The sequence below is a fragment of the Rhagoletis pomonella genome, unplaced genomic scaffold (assembly GCF_013731165.1).
Source record: "Rhagoletis pomonella isolate Grant_MI unplaced genomic scaffold, Rhpom_1.0 Rhpom_scaffold_00027, whole genome shotgun sequence".
In the NCBI taxonomy this organism is placed as follows: domain Eukaryota; kingdom Metazoa; phylum Arthropoda; class Insecta; order Diptera; family Tephritidae; genus Rhagoletis; species Rhagoletis pomonella.
This window is the reverse complement of record NW_023458581.1, coordinates 136,193-150,101: the sequence shown is the minus strand read 5'-3', so window position 1 is coordinate 150,101 and position 13,909 is coordinate 136,193. Positions and strand designations below refer to the sequence as shown.

Genomic DNA, 13,909 nt, shown 5'->3' with positions numbered 1-13,909 from the left:
ATTTTTATTTAACAATAATGTGTTTAAAATATATTTCTTTGCCCATTGTATGGCGTACTTTATATTAATCAATTCTTCTTTTATTAATCTTATCCTATTTTGCAAATTGGTGATTGTTTCATTTTCTATGTAAGTGTCTTTCCTTATGCTATTAAACAGATTATTTACTATCATACTTATATTATTAATTTTTTCGTTAAAAATTTCGTTTATTAATACTTGTTTATTATTGTTGCCATTGAGTTTATTAAAATTATTGTTTATTGCCTCCAGATCTTCGTGATCGGGGCTTCCGGCAATGTATTTCCAAGCCGTTCCTAAAATGTTTATGGATCGTTTTTGTTGTTTTTTTTCGACAGGTTTTATTGTTTCTAAAATTTGCAGAGATTGTGTTAATTCGTGTTTTAATAGGGGGTATAGGATTGTGTCCTTAGGGATGCCAGAGGAGGTGAAACTGTACATGTCCGTCAGGAATTGTTCGTATTTGTTGAGGTCGATTACGTGTATTAGCCTAAAGGCTCCGTTCTGAATTTTGGCAAGTCCGTCATTTATCGTGACTAGTTGTGCAGTAGAGTAGTCGTAAATGTCTATTGATGCGGTTATCGGGTAAATAAGGAGGAATCTGGAAGGGAAAAATTAATTTTGATTTTATTTTATTTTTTTGTTACTGGGTGAATAAGGAAAAGGAAAAATTAATTTTGGTTTTTTATATTGCTTTTGTGTACTATTCTTCCTGATTCTGTCAGGACGGTTGAATTTCGGTCTTCCCTTATTACTTCTTTTTTAAATTTTTTTGAAATTTTGGATCCTAACCGTTTGTTTATTTTTACGTAGATAGTGTCACCCGGATTATATGCTTTTATGGGGTGCCTGGATTTGTTGTGGTAAGCAAGATCTTTCACCTGCTTATTTCTTAGTTCGGTTATATTTTCAGCCCTGGCCCTTTCGAATTGGCTTGGGTCGGTTGTAACTCTTCTACCAAAAAATACCTCTATTGGTTTCTTTTTTGTAGTTGAGTGGATTGTATTATTGTACTCATAGACGGAGTTGTCGAGGAGTTCGGCGAATGAAGTGAAGCTTCGCTCTGCTTTTAAACAACGCATTATTTCTGTGAGGGTCGAGTGAAATCGCTCTATTTGACCATTCACGGAACTTGCATAAGGGGGTGTTTTAAAAATTTGTATATTTAGCGTATCTTCCAAAAGAAATCGAATGGAAGCTGAATTCAAGGACGTTTCATTGTCTATTACTACTAATTCGGGTACGCCGAACTGGAAAAGTAGTTCACGGAGAGGTTCCTTAACGTGCTCTATGGCTCTCGATCTAAGGATTTTTGTTTGGGCATACTTTGAAAATTTATCTATTGCTGTAAGGACGATATTTCGCTCAGTTATGTAAATATCAATGTGCAATATTTGCCCTGGGAATTGTGGAATAGGGGTTTCTCCTAATTTGGGTTTGGTGGGGTTTCGGTCATATTTATTTTCTTTACAAATTGAGCACTGTTGGATTATTCTATTTATTTTTTTGGTCATGGAAGGAAAGTGAAAATTTTCCAGGATTTGGGTTTTATTTTCTCGACAGTTTCGATGTGCTCTTTTGTGGGTTTTTACAATGATTTCTTCCTGTTCTTGTTCGTTTGTGACATCCTGCACTTGCATTTGTGTAAATCGGATTTTGTAGTTGTTAAAGTGTATTGGATAAATTTCTTGGATTTTTCCCATAATCCTTTCCTCTGTTTTAATACAGTTGACAACGGAAGGATTAAGGTATCTTTTCAGAAGGTTCTTTAAAGTTTCGGGGGTATAATCAGGTTCTTCCAAAATGTGTCTGTGTTAAGTAGGGAACACTATTTAAATTGATATGTTGAGGCTTCGGCTATATTTATAAAAATTTGGTTTTTGAATACGTTTATTGGTGTTTCTACGGATGGGATTAGGTTATGCGATGAGCTTTCATCGCTGTGTTGGGATACTGATAGGGAATTTATGGGTTCACCTGGAATCCTTGATAGCGCATCGGCTACGACATTAGTTGTGCCAGGTTTATACAGAAGCTCGTGATTATATTCTTCAAGGATGGCTTTCCAGCGCTTCATTTTGGAATTGTTGTTTTTATTGCTTAGGGCCTGCGTTAGCGGCTGGTGATCCGTGAATATTTTGACTCTTGCTGAGCTGTACAGATAGTTTCTAAAATTCTTCTTCTCTAAACTCTTTCTCGTTCGTAGCGTAGGCTTCTTCGGTCTTGGTGAGTGTTCGCGAAATGAAGGCGATTGGTTTTTGATCTTGGGAAAGGACTGCACCGATGGCATAATTTGAGGCATCGGTGGTTAAATGGAACTCTTTACTGAAATCAGGGTATGAGAGTATAACATCGTCAGATATAAGGGATTTTTTTATTTTGTTGAAGGCATCTTTTGCCTCGTCGTTCAAATCTATATTTATTTTAGCTGACTTGTTTTTAGATATACGGCCTTCTTCCCCTCTTAGAAGTAAGGCTAGAGGTTTTGCCAACTTGGCATAATCTTTTATGAAGCGGCGGTAATATCCTGAGAGACCTAGGAATGAGCGGAGTTGTTTTATATTTTGTGGGTAAGGTATTTGTGCAACTGCTTCTACCTTTGCGGGATTTTTTGTTATGCCTTTTGAGGATATAATAAATCCTAGGAACTCTACGGAGTCCCTGAAAAAATGGCATTTGTCCAGCTGAATTTTCATGTTCGCATCTTCGAGCGTTTTGAAAATTTCTTGCAGGTGGAGGGTGTGCTCTTCTTCAGAGTTACTGAAAACAACTATATCGTCGATATAGACGTAGCAAATTTTGCCAATTTGATGGCGAAGAATGTCATCTAGGGCCCGTTGGAATACTGAGGGGGCATTCTTTAATCCGAATGGCAGTCTTGTGAACTCGTATTTGCCATTATTTATTGAGAAAGCTGTTTTCTCAATATCGGATTCCTTGAGAGGGATTTGGCTCTTCAAATCCAAGACGGAAAAATATTTATTTTTCCCAAGCTGGGACAGTACTTCGTTAATTTGCGGTATTGGATAGCGATCTGCTATAGTGATCGCGTTAAGTTTGCGATAATCGATTACTATTCTGTACTGTTTGTTACCCTGAGAGTCGGGTTTTTTCGCAACGACCCAAATGGGTGAATTATACGGTGACCTTGATGGTCGAATAATACCGTCGTCTAACATTTTTTTAATCTGGGATTCAACTTAATTTTTTAGCGACATTGGGTAGGGGTAATATCTTGTGTAGACGGGGGTGTCTTTATTGGTACGGATTTCGCCTACGACTTTGGTAGTGTATGTGAGTTTATCATTAGGTTCGGAAAATAGATTTGGAAAATGATTTACTAAATTATCGACTTTATTTCGTTGATTTGTTGACAAATGGTCGTCATTGAGTTCAATTTTATTAACAGATTTTTGACTGAAATTGTTTTAGTTTTATTTTGGTATTCCCTTGTATTTCCATAAAGTTATCTTTGACGTGAATAACAGCTTCTAGCTCTTTGAGGCTATCATTCCCGAGGATTCCATGAAATGATCGAAGGGTGGGGAGTAGGTAAAATTTTAATTTTTTATTTATGTGGAACAGATTTAAGAAAGTGTGCTCTTTAATTTCGATGTCTCCCGCTATAGATTTTGCAAAAAAAATTTCTCCGTTTTTAATGGGTTTTGGTACGATGGATGGTTGGATGTAATTTTTTGTTGATCCTGTATCTATAAGAAATTTTACGATGTTTCCACTCTTCAGCTTGCACTCGATATATGGCAGCGAAGAGTGATTCATTCTAAAAAATGTAGATCAGTTGTATCTATGAACTCATCGGTTAATTCACTATTATTATGGTTATAGGTATTATCATTATTATAGGTATCATTAGTATAGGTGTCATTAGTATTAGTCTCATACTCTTGGTTAGTGGGATTATAATCGTCTAGGTTGTACTGGTCTTGTTCCGTCGTTTGTTCAATGTGGAAGTTTCTTTGTATTTTGTTAGGGGGTGCGGGAGGGTTAGTGTTAGGTGGTCTTTTGCTAGTAGGATCATTGGGACGTGGCCTGTTCATGTAATTAAGGTTTCTTGTTCGTAGGGATGGATCGATATCCATTGGTTCTGGTCGTGGTTGAGGTTTTTGGGCTGGACGAGGTGGTGGGTTATTAGGACGTGGATGTACTGATTTTGTTGGTAAGGATGTTGGTATTGGTAGGTTGGTTGGGGATGTTGGAATTGGTAATTTGTTTGGGGAAATTGATATTGATAATTCGGTTGGGGAGGCCTGTAGGGAGGAGTTGTGTTCAACCTGGGTTGAGGCATGAATGCCAATTCGGGGTAAAACTCGTTATTAATTCCTTTGGGAGGAAGGGGTGGACGGATGTCCAAAGTTCTCCTGGGTTGGCCATTATTTACTAAGGCATAGTGGGACCTGAAGTTTTGGTTTTCAAGTTTTAGACACAAGTGGAGGGCTTGAGGGAGATCAGCGGGTTCCCTCATTCCTAGGAGTCTTGGCAAGTCTCCTTTAAGCCCACGAATGAACGTGTCCAGCGCTTTGTCCCTGTATGCGCGGGTAAGCAGATGCATGGCTTCTGTGCCGACATCCATGCAGCCGAGCTTATTAAGAATAAGCGACATGTGCGAGTATACTCGCTGGTAAAATTCCTGAATTGTCAGGTTACCCTGCACAAGCGACGTCATCTGGTACTCGAGAGTACCTAAGTCGCGCTTATCCGCATAGTGCAGCGTTAAGCATCTGGAAATTGCTTTCCAGTCTAGTGGAGTATTGTATGACTCCAAGGCAATGTCGGCGTTTCCGACAATTTTATTGCGGATAACGTTGAGGATCCCATAGTATTTGGGAGATCCCCTTTGTGGCTCATAGATCTGAAGGATCCTGTCCACGCTTTTCTTCCACGAGTTGAATTTTCCAGGTGCCCCTGAGAATTCGCGAAGACACCTTACCACATCGGGTATCTTGTCTAATTCCGAGATGTTGGGAGAAGCTGTGTCTATAGTTATATCCCTAACATCGGAAAAACTCGCGTTGGGGTTGAGGGCGGCTTGAACCATGTTTCGCCCTTGTTGTTGGAACATATTGATTACGATGCCAGATATGACCTCCGTCAACTGGTCCATCGATAAGGGAGTAGTATTAGCAGGGGTAGCGAGTGTGGGAGGTGGTGCGGTTAGCTCAGGTGGTCGAATAAGATTTTGAGGGTTTGACATTTTGAGTTTACTTAGCCTATTCTTTTCAATTTATTATTTATGTATATTTTTGATGTTTTGTGGAACTTCAACAATCTCTGGAGGGTCCCTTTGGTGGTGAATCGCAGAGTTGTTTTTATTTTATTTCTAGAGATTTCTTTAAATTATGAGCTGTACAAGCTCTTCAGTTAAAAATTGTTTTCTTTGTGTTATTCAAGGACAAAAGGTTTTAATATATTCACTTGATTTTACCTTAAAAGGAATTAATTAAAAAAAATATCTTTTCTAAATAGGAAATTTATCTTTACTTAATTAATTTAAAATTTTTTGTTTATTATTTCTTAAAAATTTTCACTTATGTTTTTTATTAATTTTCCCTCAATAGGACTAGGATAATTTAAAATTTATTTTCAATCGGAAATTCGGATTCACTTAATTTAGTTTTTAGTTTGTCTTAAATCTATGCTTACATTAATGGCAGCATCCGGCGGCTAACGACTCGCGTTTCCCGTTTGCACATTTGTGAGCTACTAGGGCACCTTTTCTCCTTCGCTGACTCTGAGTTAACTTAGTTACTTAGCTGGTTAAAGGACCTTCGTCGTCTTTGGCGTGCTATTCCACCCTTTATGCGCTGGAGTTATTACGAAATCGGCGATCCTTCTGCTCCCAGTATCACGAAATTTTCTGCTTCAGGTGTTGCAAATTTTTCGCGAAACCGTTTGTTAATTTAATTTTTATTAACGCGCACAACTTTATTTAGTTACGGGTTTTAAAAAACACGACTGGCGTAGGCCCCACGTTGGGCGCCAGTTACGGGATTTTCTACTAAAATCCCTAAAAAAATATATTTTTGAAAATTGGGTTGTGTCCATGATTCAATTATTAAAGGTTTTGTAAGTAGCTATTTTCTAAAATTTGACACTCCCACCCACAGGGATGGTTTTTGGAAGCAGGAGAAAAAGGGGAAGAATTCAATCACACTTCCTAAAAAGTAGCGAAATTCTACAAAAAGGCGTCGATAATGGTGCATCGTGGTGTTTTAATACAAAAACGAATTTGATTTATTTAGTTAATTTAAACCAGCTTATTTACATCAAATACAACCCCTGATTATTATTAAAAATAAATTTTGCTATGAATATACCAAAGTTGCGTACGTCAGACGGCGCAAAACTCAAGAATGGAAGGTCCCCTTAGAGCTATTTTTTTATTCTTTGTCTGCCTTGTAAATTCTTTGCGGTACCATTTACATTAGATAGATATGAAGAAGCTATTTGTTTGTGGAAAAGTTATGGTGTTTTGATTGAAAAACGCCAAATAAAAACATTTGGAGCTTACGATTCTTTCGCGATTATGGCTCGATTGCTTCGAATATGGGTGTTTCCATACAGCCGTACGCGACATACGCTTATAGAGTAACGTAGATCTATCAAAAATAGGAGTTACAGAAAAAAGAAGATTACGGTTATGTTTCAACGAAAGGGTACTATGTTTGAGAAAAATATAAGCAGCCTCGAAACTTTGGTGGGGAAAATATCCGTTCAAAACCAGGTGATAACGTACGCGACAAAAAAGAAGTGGTTTTAAGGCACATATACATATATGCGAAAGTCTGCGAATCATGAGAGTTTTTCTTTTCTTTAAAAATTCCTACACTAAGCTGAATAATGTACATTTACAATTCTTTCATTGTTTGATAGAAATTATCTCTGGTTAGTTTTTATTAAAAAAAAAATATATAATAACGTACGCGACAGATTTTTCCCCCATACAATATTTTTACTAGTAACACATACTAAATTAAATTTTTTCAGTCTTCTCTCCACCGTTTCGCGTTTTCAAAACCGCATTGATTTTGATGTATTTGATTGAAATTTTCGTACTTACAATAACGTATGCGACAAACTTTAAAGGGTAATAGAATTTTTTTTACTTCGGTTGGAAAGAAAATTTTACTGTATATCTTTAACTAGAAGAATTCTCGCTTAAGAATTGTAATCTGCATTACCTGCGACTGCCAATATACAAATGACATAGACAAACAATGTTTTTGCATAACGTACGCGACATTAGAATACTATCAGAAGCAAATCAAAAAATTACCGTTAACCGAGCACTAACTTCTCCTTTTTCTCATTTTTATAGTTAGTTGTTATTGCAAATTTGATTTTAAGATGTAATTGTAATGTTTCAAATCTCTTAATTTAGTTAATAGGGAAGAGAAAATAGTTCATTTCATTAGAGAAAACTGAGTCGAAGAGACATTCAGTCTTACTCTTCCATTTTTTAGTTTTAAAATTCCAATAAGCTGAAATACTTCTATAATATAAAAATTCGAGTATTTTTCTCTTATTAATTAGTCTTAAAACCCCTTTTCAGTTGTTTTTTATTTTTTCAGTCCTGGTTGACATTTTCATGGAAACACCCATATGCTAATTCGAGTTCTTTGATATTGCACTTTTAGTGTTCTGGGGAGATTATGCCGCCGTCAGAATATTAAACATTGGCTTATACAGTTGCGATTGGCGCTTGGTGCCGGACGACAGGAAGAATAAAAAGGACACGCAGCTACTGAACGATCTACATCGTCAAATGAGAAGTGCCGTAAGTGTGCAATTATATCGCGCCATTGACTAAACCGAGCTGTCGGGTTTTACGATTGGCCCCATGGACGCGGTTTGCTAATATTATATTGCGTCAAAGTCTCATTCGGAGACACCAGCAGCCGGATTCCAGCATTCGCTATCGCTAATTTTGATCGCTAAAGGTCTCCAAAAGAATAGCAGGCGCGCTTAACAACATGTAACGTTTAGTTACATGCCCCTCATACTGCCAGATTTGCCTGATTACACTTTGCTTCTGTTACTTTTCAATATTGCGCACTTTTAGGCCCCGCGGCTGTTAATTTAGAGAATTTTAGCGATGGAAATGTAGCATAGCGATTGTCAGAATTCCACTGCAGGATTGTGTTGTGTAGGTCAATACCTAAATATCTTCGTTGGCTCATTTACCAGAACCATTGCGCGCTTTACTTTACAGCGCCTTGGCAGAATCAATAGGTCTCCACGAATATCGGCAAAGACATTTCGGCAATTAAGGGAATTTCGTCTCTTTAGCCTGCATTGAATTTCTGTAATCCACCCATTTCGTCTGGTTGTCGCAAGCGAATGAAGAACAAACATTTCTTCAAAATTTAAAAAGTAAAAGTTTCACTACTAAAAATTTAAAAATGTTCTTAAAACCTGCAAAGAAATTTGGAAAAGAAATATCACTGTTTTTGTTTTTGGGAGTAGGGTGGGAGTGTCATTGATAAAATTAGAGCGAGAGAAAGTTTTTCTTACAAAACCTTTCATTATTGAATCATGGGTTGTGTCAACCTTTATTGATAAGCAGTAAGACTAAGACTAAATTTTACAATTGGAATTACTTAAAAGCTAACTTACTAGCACCGGCCAATCGTTGACGCTGATTCTCTGAATTGCCAAACTGGGCTGCGCGTGTTGACGGTGGCTTCCTGTTGCTGACGGTGCGTCTGGCTTTTGCTGTGGTAAACGTTGTGCAACCCAAGCTGCACTTCCGCTCTTATTATTGTGCTTTTGCTGATCACTCAAAGTGGCGATCAGCAAATGTTAACGTGTTCCATGTTAACAAACAGTATCCAAACATTGTATTGATACGTTTTGGAAGTCAGCCATGATGTACATATATTTTTTGTAGAATTGGAATTTTCAAACGTTATGTCCAGTTAAAACTCTACATACGTAACAGGTATATATGTACATATACATACGTCCATAAACAAACACTTATGTATATATAAACCATATATGTAGGTACAACAAGCATACCTACATATGCATGCTTTTATACAACAACTCACTGAAAAAAATTTCATACCTCTGTCACACAAACCTACATGCATACATACATATTTATTATATAATCGCAAAAAGGCAAAGAGCAGAAAAAGAAAAAAATATGCAATCCATTTACGATATGGAAATGACATCGAGGGATTACGAAACGCTATCTGAAGCTTCCGCAGTATGTCTAAGCTTAAGGCTGTTTTTCAAAGTGTTATCTAACGAGCAAAAAGTTTATTTATTTGCATACAAACATACATACATATGTATATATGTATTAAAATTGACAGATTTTCTTTTTGGTCGGGGTGGACAACAATTTTCGTTTAACTGAAGCAACCAAATATCAAGGAGACCGTAAAAACACTACACCCGATCCTACCCTTAATACTCTCTTTTCAGTAGCCACGGGTGAACCAAGGATATGTTCGCTTTGCCAAACGTGAATTTTAAACCCTAATACACATATTTACACATAACATTCAAACATCTTACAATCGGCTAAGTAACCGCATCAAGTCTACACATTTCATATAGGGGTCCATTTCGCACAACCTTACACATTTTTACTATGTATTTGCGTATGCAAATTTATAGATGTTCATAAACAATTTATATGCATAAATGTTTGTATCCCCAAATACATACATATTGCTATGTATATAAATAAATGTTCGTATCTACTCAAAACATATACAAAGTATATACAGATGTATGTACAGATGTATATTTTACATTTGGTGGTATGTTGCGGACAAACTGTACAACCTGAATATAAATAAAATTGGCAGTAGGATAAGCGAAAAAACCAATTCGCAAATACTTTGCTTTAAATGTATTCATACCGAGGGGAATCTGCTAAATTGTGTGAGTTGAAGATACCTATGAGCCACTTGCCAACATAATTTAAAAAGAAACAAGTGCTAAGTTTTATGTTGAACTGTTCCTAATGCTTGTTTAGTACTCATATTTATACATACATACCAGTATACACCCAGTAGCGAAAATGGTCACCAGTGACATCGTCACTAATGAGGATTTAGTGACATCGGCGCACTTGCTGTGAATCCTAAACGACATATAGCTTACAATGACACTGGTGACAATATCATGCAGCTGTACTCTTATCAAAGGCTTATAACAGACAATGTCTTGCAGCGCTCACTTATAAGAGGTCCATTGACAAAGTCATGCAGAGGCCATCAACGGCCAAATTACCATTTCTATCAAAAAGTCATGAACGACTTCCATATAAACGTAGCCTAAAGTCATTTAAGACGTAACATGACCGTACAAGACGCTTAAGGCTCTGTTATCCATACTTGGTATTGCTTGAGAGTTGTCACATAAGGAATCTGTTAAATGAGCTTCGCGTGTAAGCGGTTACCCAACGCACAGCATTACATACGTAGAAGTCTGTTGCTTTTTGATTTCTACATAAAAATGGTATAGCAGTGCATGCACTGCCAAGTATGCATAACGAAGCCTTTAAGTGACTAATGCATGACATTCGCTACGGGGCATATTTATGTACACATGAACTTATGTACATATATGTATGTATTTTGAAGATATAATACACACTGGGAAAATAGTTAAGCACCTTACGAGGTAATCCATGTTTTCACCCAGCTTTTAGTACCAAAATTGTCAATCATGACCAACGTCATCATAAAATAAAATAAAAAAAAAAAAATTTTTTAATACACAACGCTTTTATAAATGGACTAAAAATAGAAAATAATATTTCTCAGTCCCACAGAATTTGTTTTGATAACTTTTGATTTTGAAATTTTAGCAAAAGTCATTATAAACAATTAATGACATTGAAAATGAAAAGCGTGGAGCGCATGCAGTACATAGCATTCGATTTCATTGACAATAGTCAAACTACATAACATTCTACAGCGAAAGTACAAATTTGAGATCGATTTTAAGCGGTCGTTATTCATATGCCCACATAGATACATATGTTACTTTTTATATCAATTCAAGTGTATTACATGCGCCCCACGCTTTTCATTTTCAATGTCATTCATTGTTTATAACGACTTTTGCTAAAATTTCAAAATCAAAAGTTATCAAAACAAATTCTGTGGGACTGAGAAATATTATTTTCTACTTTTTAGTCCATTTATAAAAGCGTTGTATATTAAAGAGTTTTATTTTATTTTATTTATTTTCTACTTTTGTAGTCTTGTCTGTACAAAATTTCGCAATAGATATTAAAATAATTCAACTTGCAGTGAATAAAATTATAGTTTAAAAAACTAAAACCTCCGTATTATAATTGCCATTCGTACTGTCATCAGGTATGTAACTTGAGAATAGAAATCGCTGCATCTTTTAGGCGCATCAATATTACATAGTTACATCCCGAGCTAATAAAAGGAAGGTAAAAAAAGAACAGAAGACTATGCAAGCACAATGTTGTTTGCTCACATTTAGTATAAACATACATATGTACATACATACACATAGCAGCAGTTTATTTCATTTAAAGAAATGGCGGGTCGTCCATTTCCGCTGTGACATATATAAATAGTGCATATATTTAGGCGCAATATTTAACTTCTTCTGGCGGGGCGACATCTAGAGTCTTCTAATTGTATCTCCTTGATATGATGCCTACAACGAGGTTGATATCTAGACTAGGTTGATATCTAGAATTTTCCATAAATAGCTTTGCTACATTTATAGTAGGTGCATTCTTTTGCAATCGAGCTACAAAAGAACACTCGCTTAAATGACGAAATACACGCAAAGCAACAACACAAACTCGTCTATTTATCCGAGCTCAGCCAGGTCGGTTAAAAAATACGCGACCTGAAGGCTAGTGTTGGTAAGTGAAAAAACTGCTCTATTGTGAATTGTTAATGGGAAAGTGGAGAGGGAAATTTTTGCTTCCTTTTATACGTGACTTATATTTTAAAAGAGTATATATATTACGCAAATACCACGCATAATTACTCATTTAAATTGGTTTTTGTATCTAAATCCCGTTAAACTAATCACATTTTCTTGCCAGCTACCAACAGGGTTGCTTAAGTAGCTAAAAGGAAATTTTACCCGAGTTGAGCGTTCTTTTGTCGCTCGCTTACAAAAAAATGCAGCTAGTATAAATGGTGGTCTGGACCAGGGTTGTTGCGAATATTCGCATTCGCATTCGCAACCGCGGAACTTCCGCATAAATTTTAACATTCGCATTCGCTTTCGCATTCGCAATAATCGATGCGGAGCTTTTGCGAATGCGAATATTGTGCAAGTGCACTGATAAAACGTATATCTGGTAAACAAAAAATTGTAGCCAACATTATTTGCCTGTAGAGATGCTACGTTCATCGCTAGTTTTTTCTAATTTTTCTTAGAAAAGCGTAATTATTTTTTTCTCATAAAACTCAGCATGCTTAAGTTCCTTTTATTAGTCTTTCAGCTCAGAAACAAAAACATTTATTTTAATTTTGTGTAAATTGTCAAAATTAGCACGCATCGAAATAAAGATGAAATGATATGTACTAAAAAAGTTGACAGCCAAGTTCACAAATTAAATAAGAATTAATTCAAGGTGAATTTTATATCTATTGAGGAGTGGGACTTGGCATGCAATATATCGTGAGTATAGTATGGAAAGGGCTTAACTACCTAAAAATCCAAAATTCACTTTTTAGCACATCGTTTTAGGCAATAAAAAAATTTAGTTAGTTGTAGTTTTTTGTATGTATTTCAGCGACAATGTGAAATACGCCCTTTTAAAATAGTATTAACGATATCTTGATAACTTGAAAAAATATATCAAAACACATTGAAGGCATGGAATAAACAACAAAACGGATTCGATGGGTTTACCGACAGCGGTGAGTAATTAATTGTGACTGCCTGCAACTAGGAAAAGCCGAGCTCAACTTACTAATAAAAAAAAAAACTATATACAAGGTATTCATTACTCGTCGCGATTCCAATAATTCAAATTATTATAAAAAGCGGGGTACCTTTTTAACAAAATAACACGACTTTAAACTAATTCTGCTGGCAGCCACGACTTTCAAAACAGAATTTTCTTCGAAATTTTCATCCCTAGAAAATAACAATTTATTTGCCATATCCACAACGTCGCTATAAGCACAAATTTTTCAAACCAGTCACAGAAGACAGGATTAAAAATGAATTACAAAAACTAAAATCGAAAAACGCTGATAACGTAACAGGTTCTCCAAATTCTGAAACAAACAAAAGAATTGGTTCTCCAAATTGGAACGGTGTTTAAACAACGATCTTGCCATGAACTGAAAGTCCTCTCAACTGGTGCAGCGTCAATCGAAAGGAATTTACAATTTTGTCAGTTTTCAAGTTTTTCAAGTTTGTCGCCTCGAGCGAGTAGTTACATAGTGCACAGGTTTGATTTACGACCCGTTAGGAAACAGGCTGTAACCGGAAAAGGCAGCAAAATTACTCTTTCTTAAATACAATGTTCCAATTTTTTAATCTAGGTACTAAATAAAAAACACTATTAAAAATTACTAACTTTTCCATTTTTTATTTACCTAAATCACCTAATGCACTCACCAAAATTATTGGTTAAAAATATTTAACATCCGCATTCGCATCCGCATCCGCGGATGTTAGCTTTTAAACTTCCGCATCCGCATTCGTATCCGCGGATGTCTAAAATTCCACATTCGCAACATCCCTAGTCTGGACATACAAGATTCAAAGCGGTCTGGACATACAACATTGTCTTTCCCTTTTTCCTCGTCTTCCTCTTCTTCAAAGGTGTTTTTATACCACCAACAAATTTCAGCGAGTATTGCATCTGGAGATTTCTTTCCTCTGTACC

The 13,909-nt window shown here is 36.1% G+C and overlaps 1 protein-coding gene across 1 annotated transcript in view; it reads right to left on the bottom strand.

Moving 5' to 3' along the window:
- Positions 1-449: 449 nt before the first annotated feature.
- LOC118749651 overlaps positions 450-13,909 on the bottom strand; it is a 72,436-nt gene continuing 58,976 nt past the window's right edge. Inside the window, 6 exon segments of the mRNA XM_036484452.1 lie at positions 450-1,855; positions 1,858-2,207; positions 2,209-3,434; positions 3,436-3,817; positions 3,925-4,313; positions 4,970-5,197. Of these exon segments, the coding sequence (XP_036340345.1) occupies positions 693-1,855; positions 1,858-2,207; positions 2,209-3,434; positions 3,436-3,817; positions 3,925-4,313; positions 4,970-5,197 (3,738 nt within the window). The 3' untranslated portion in view covers positions 450-692.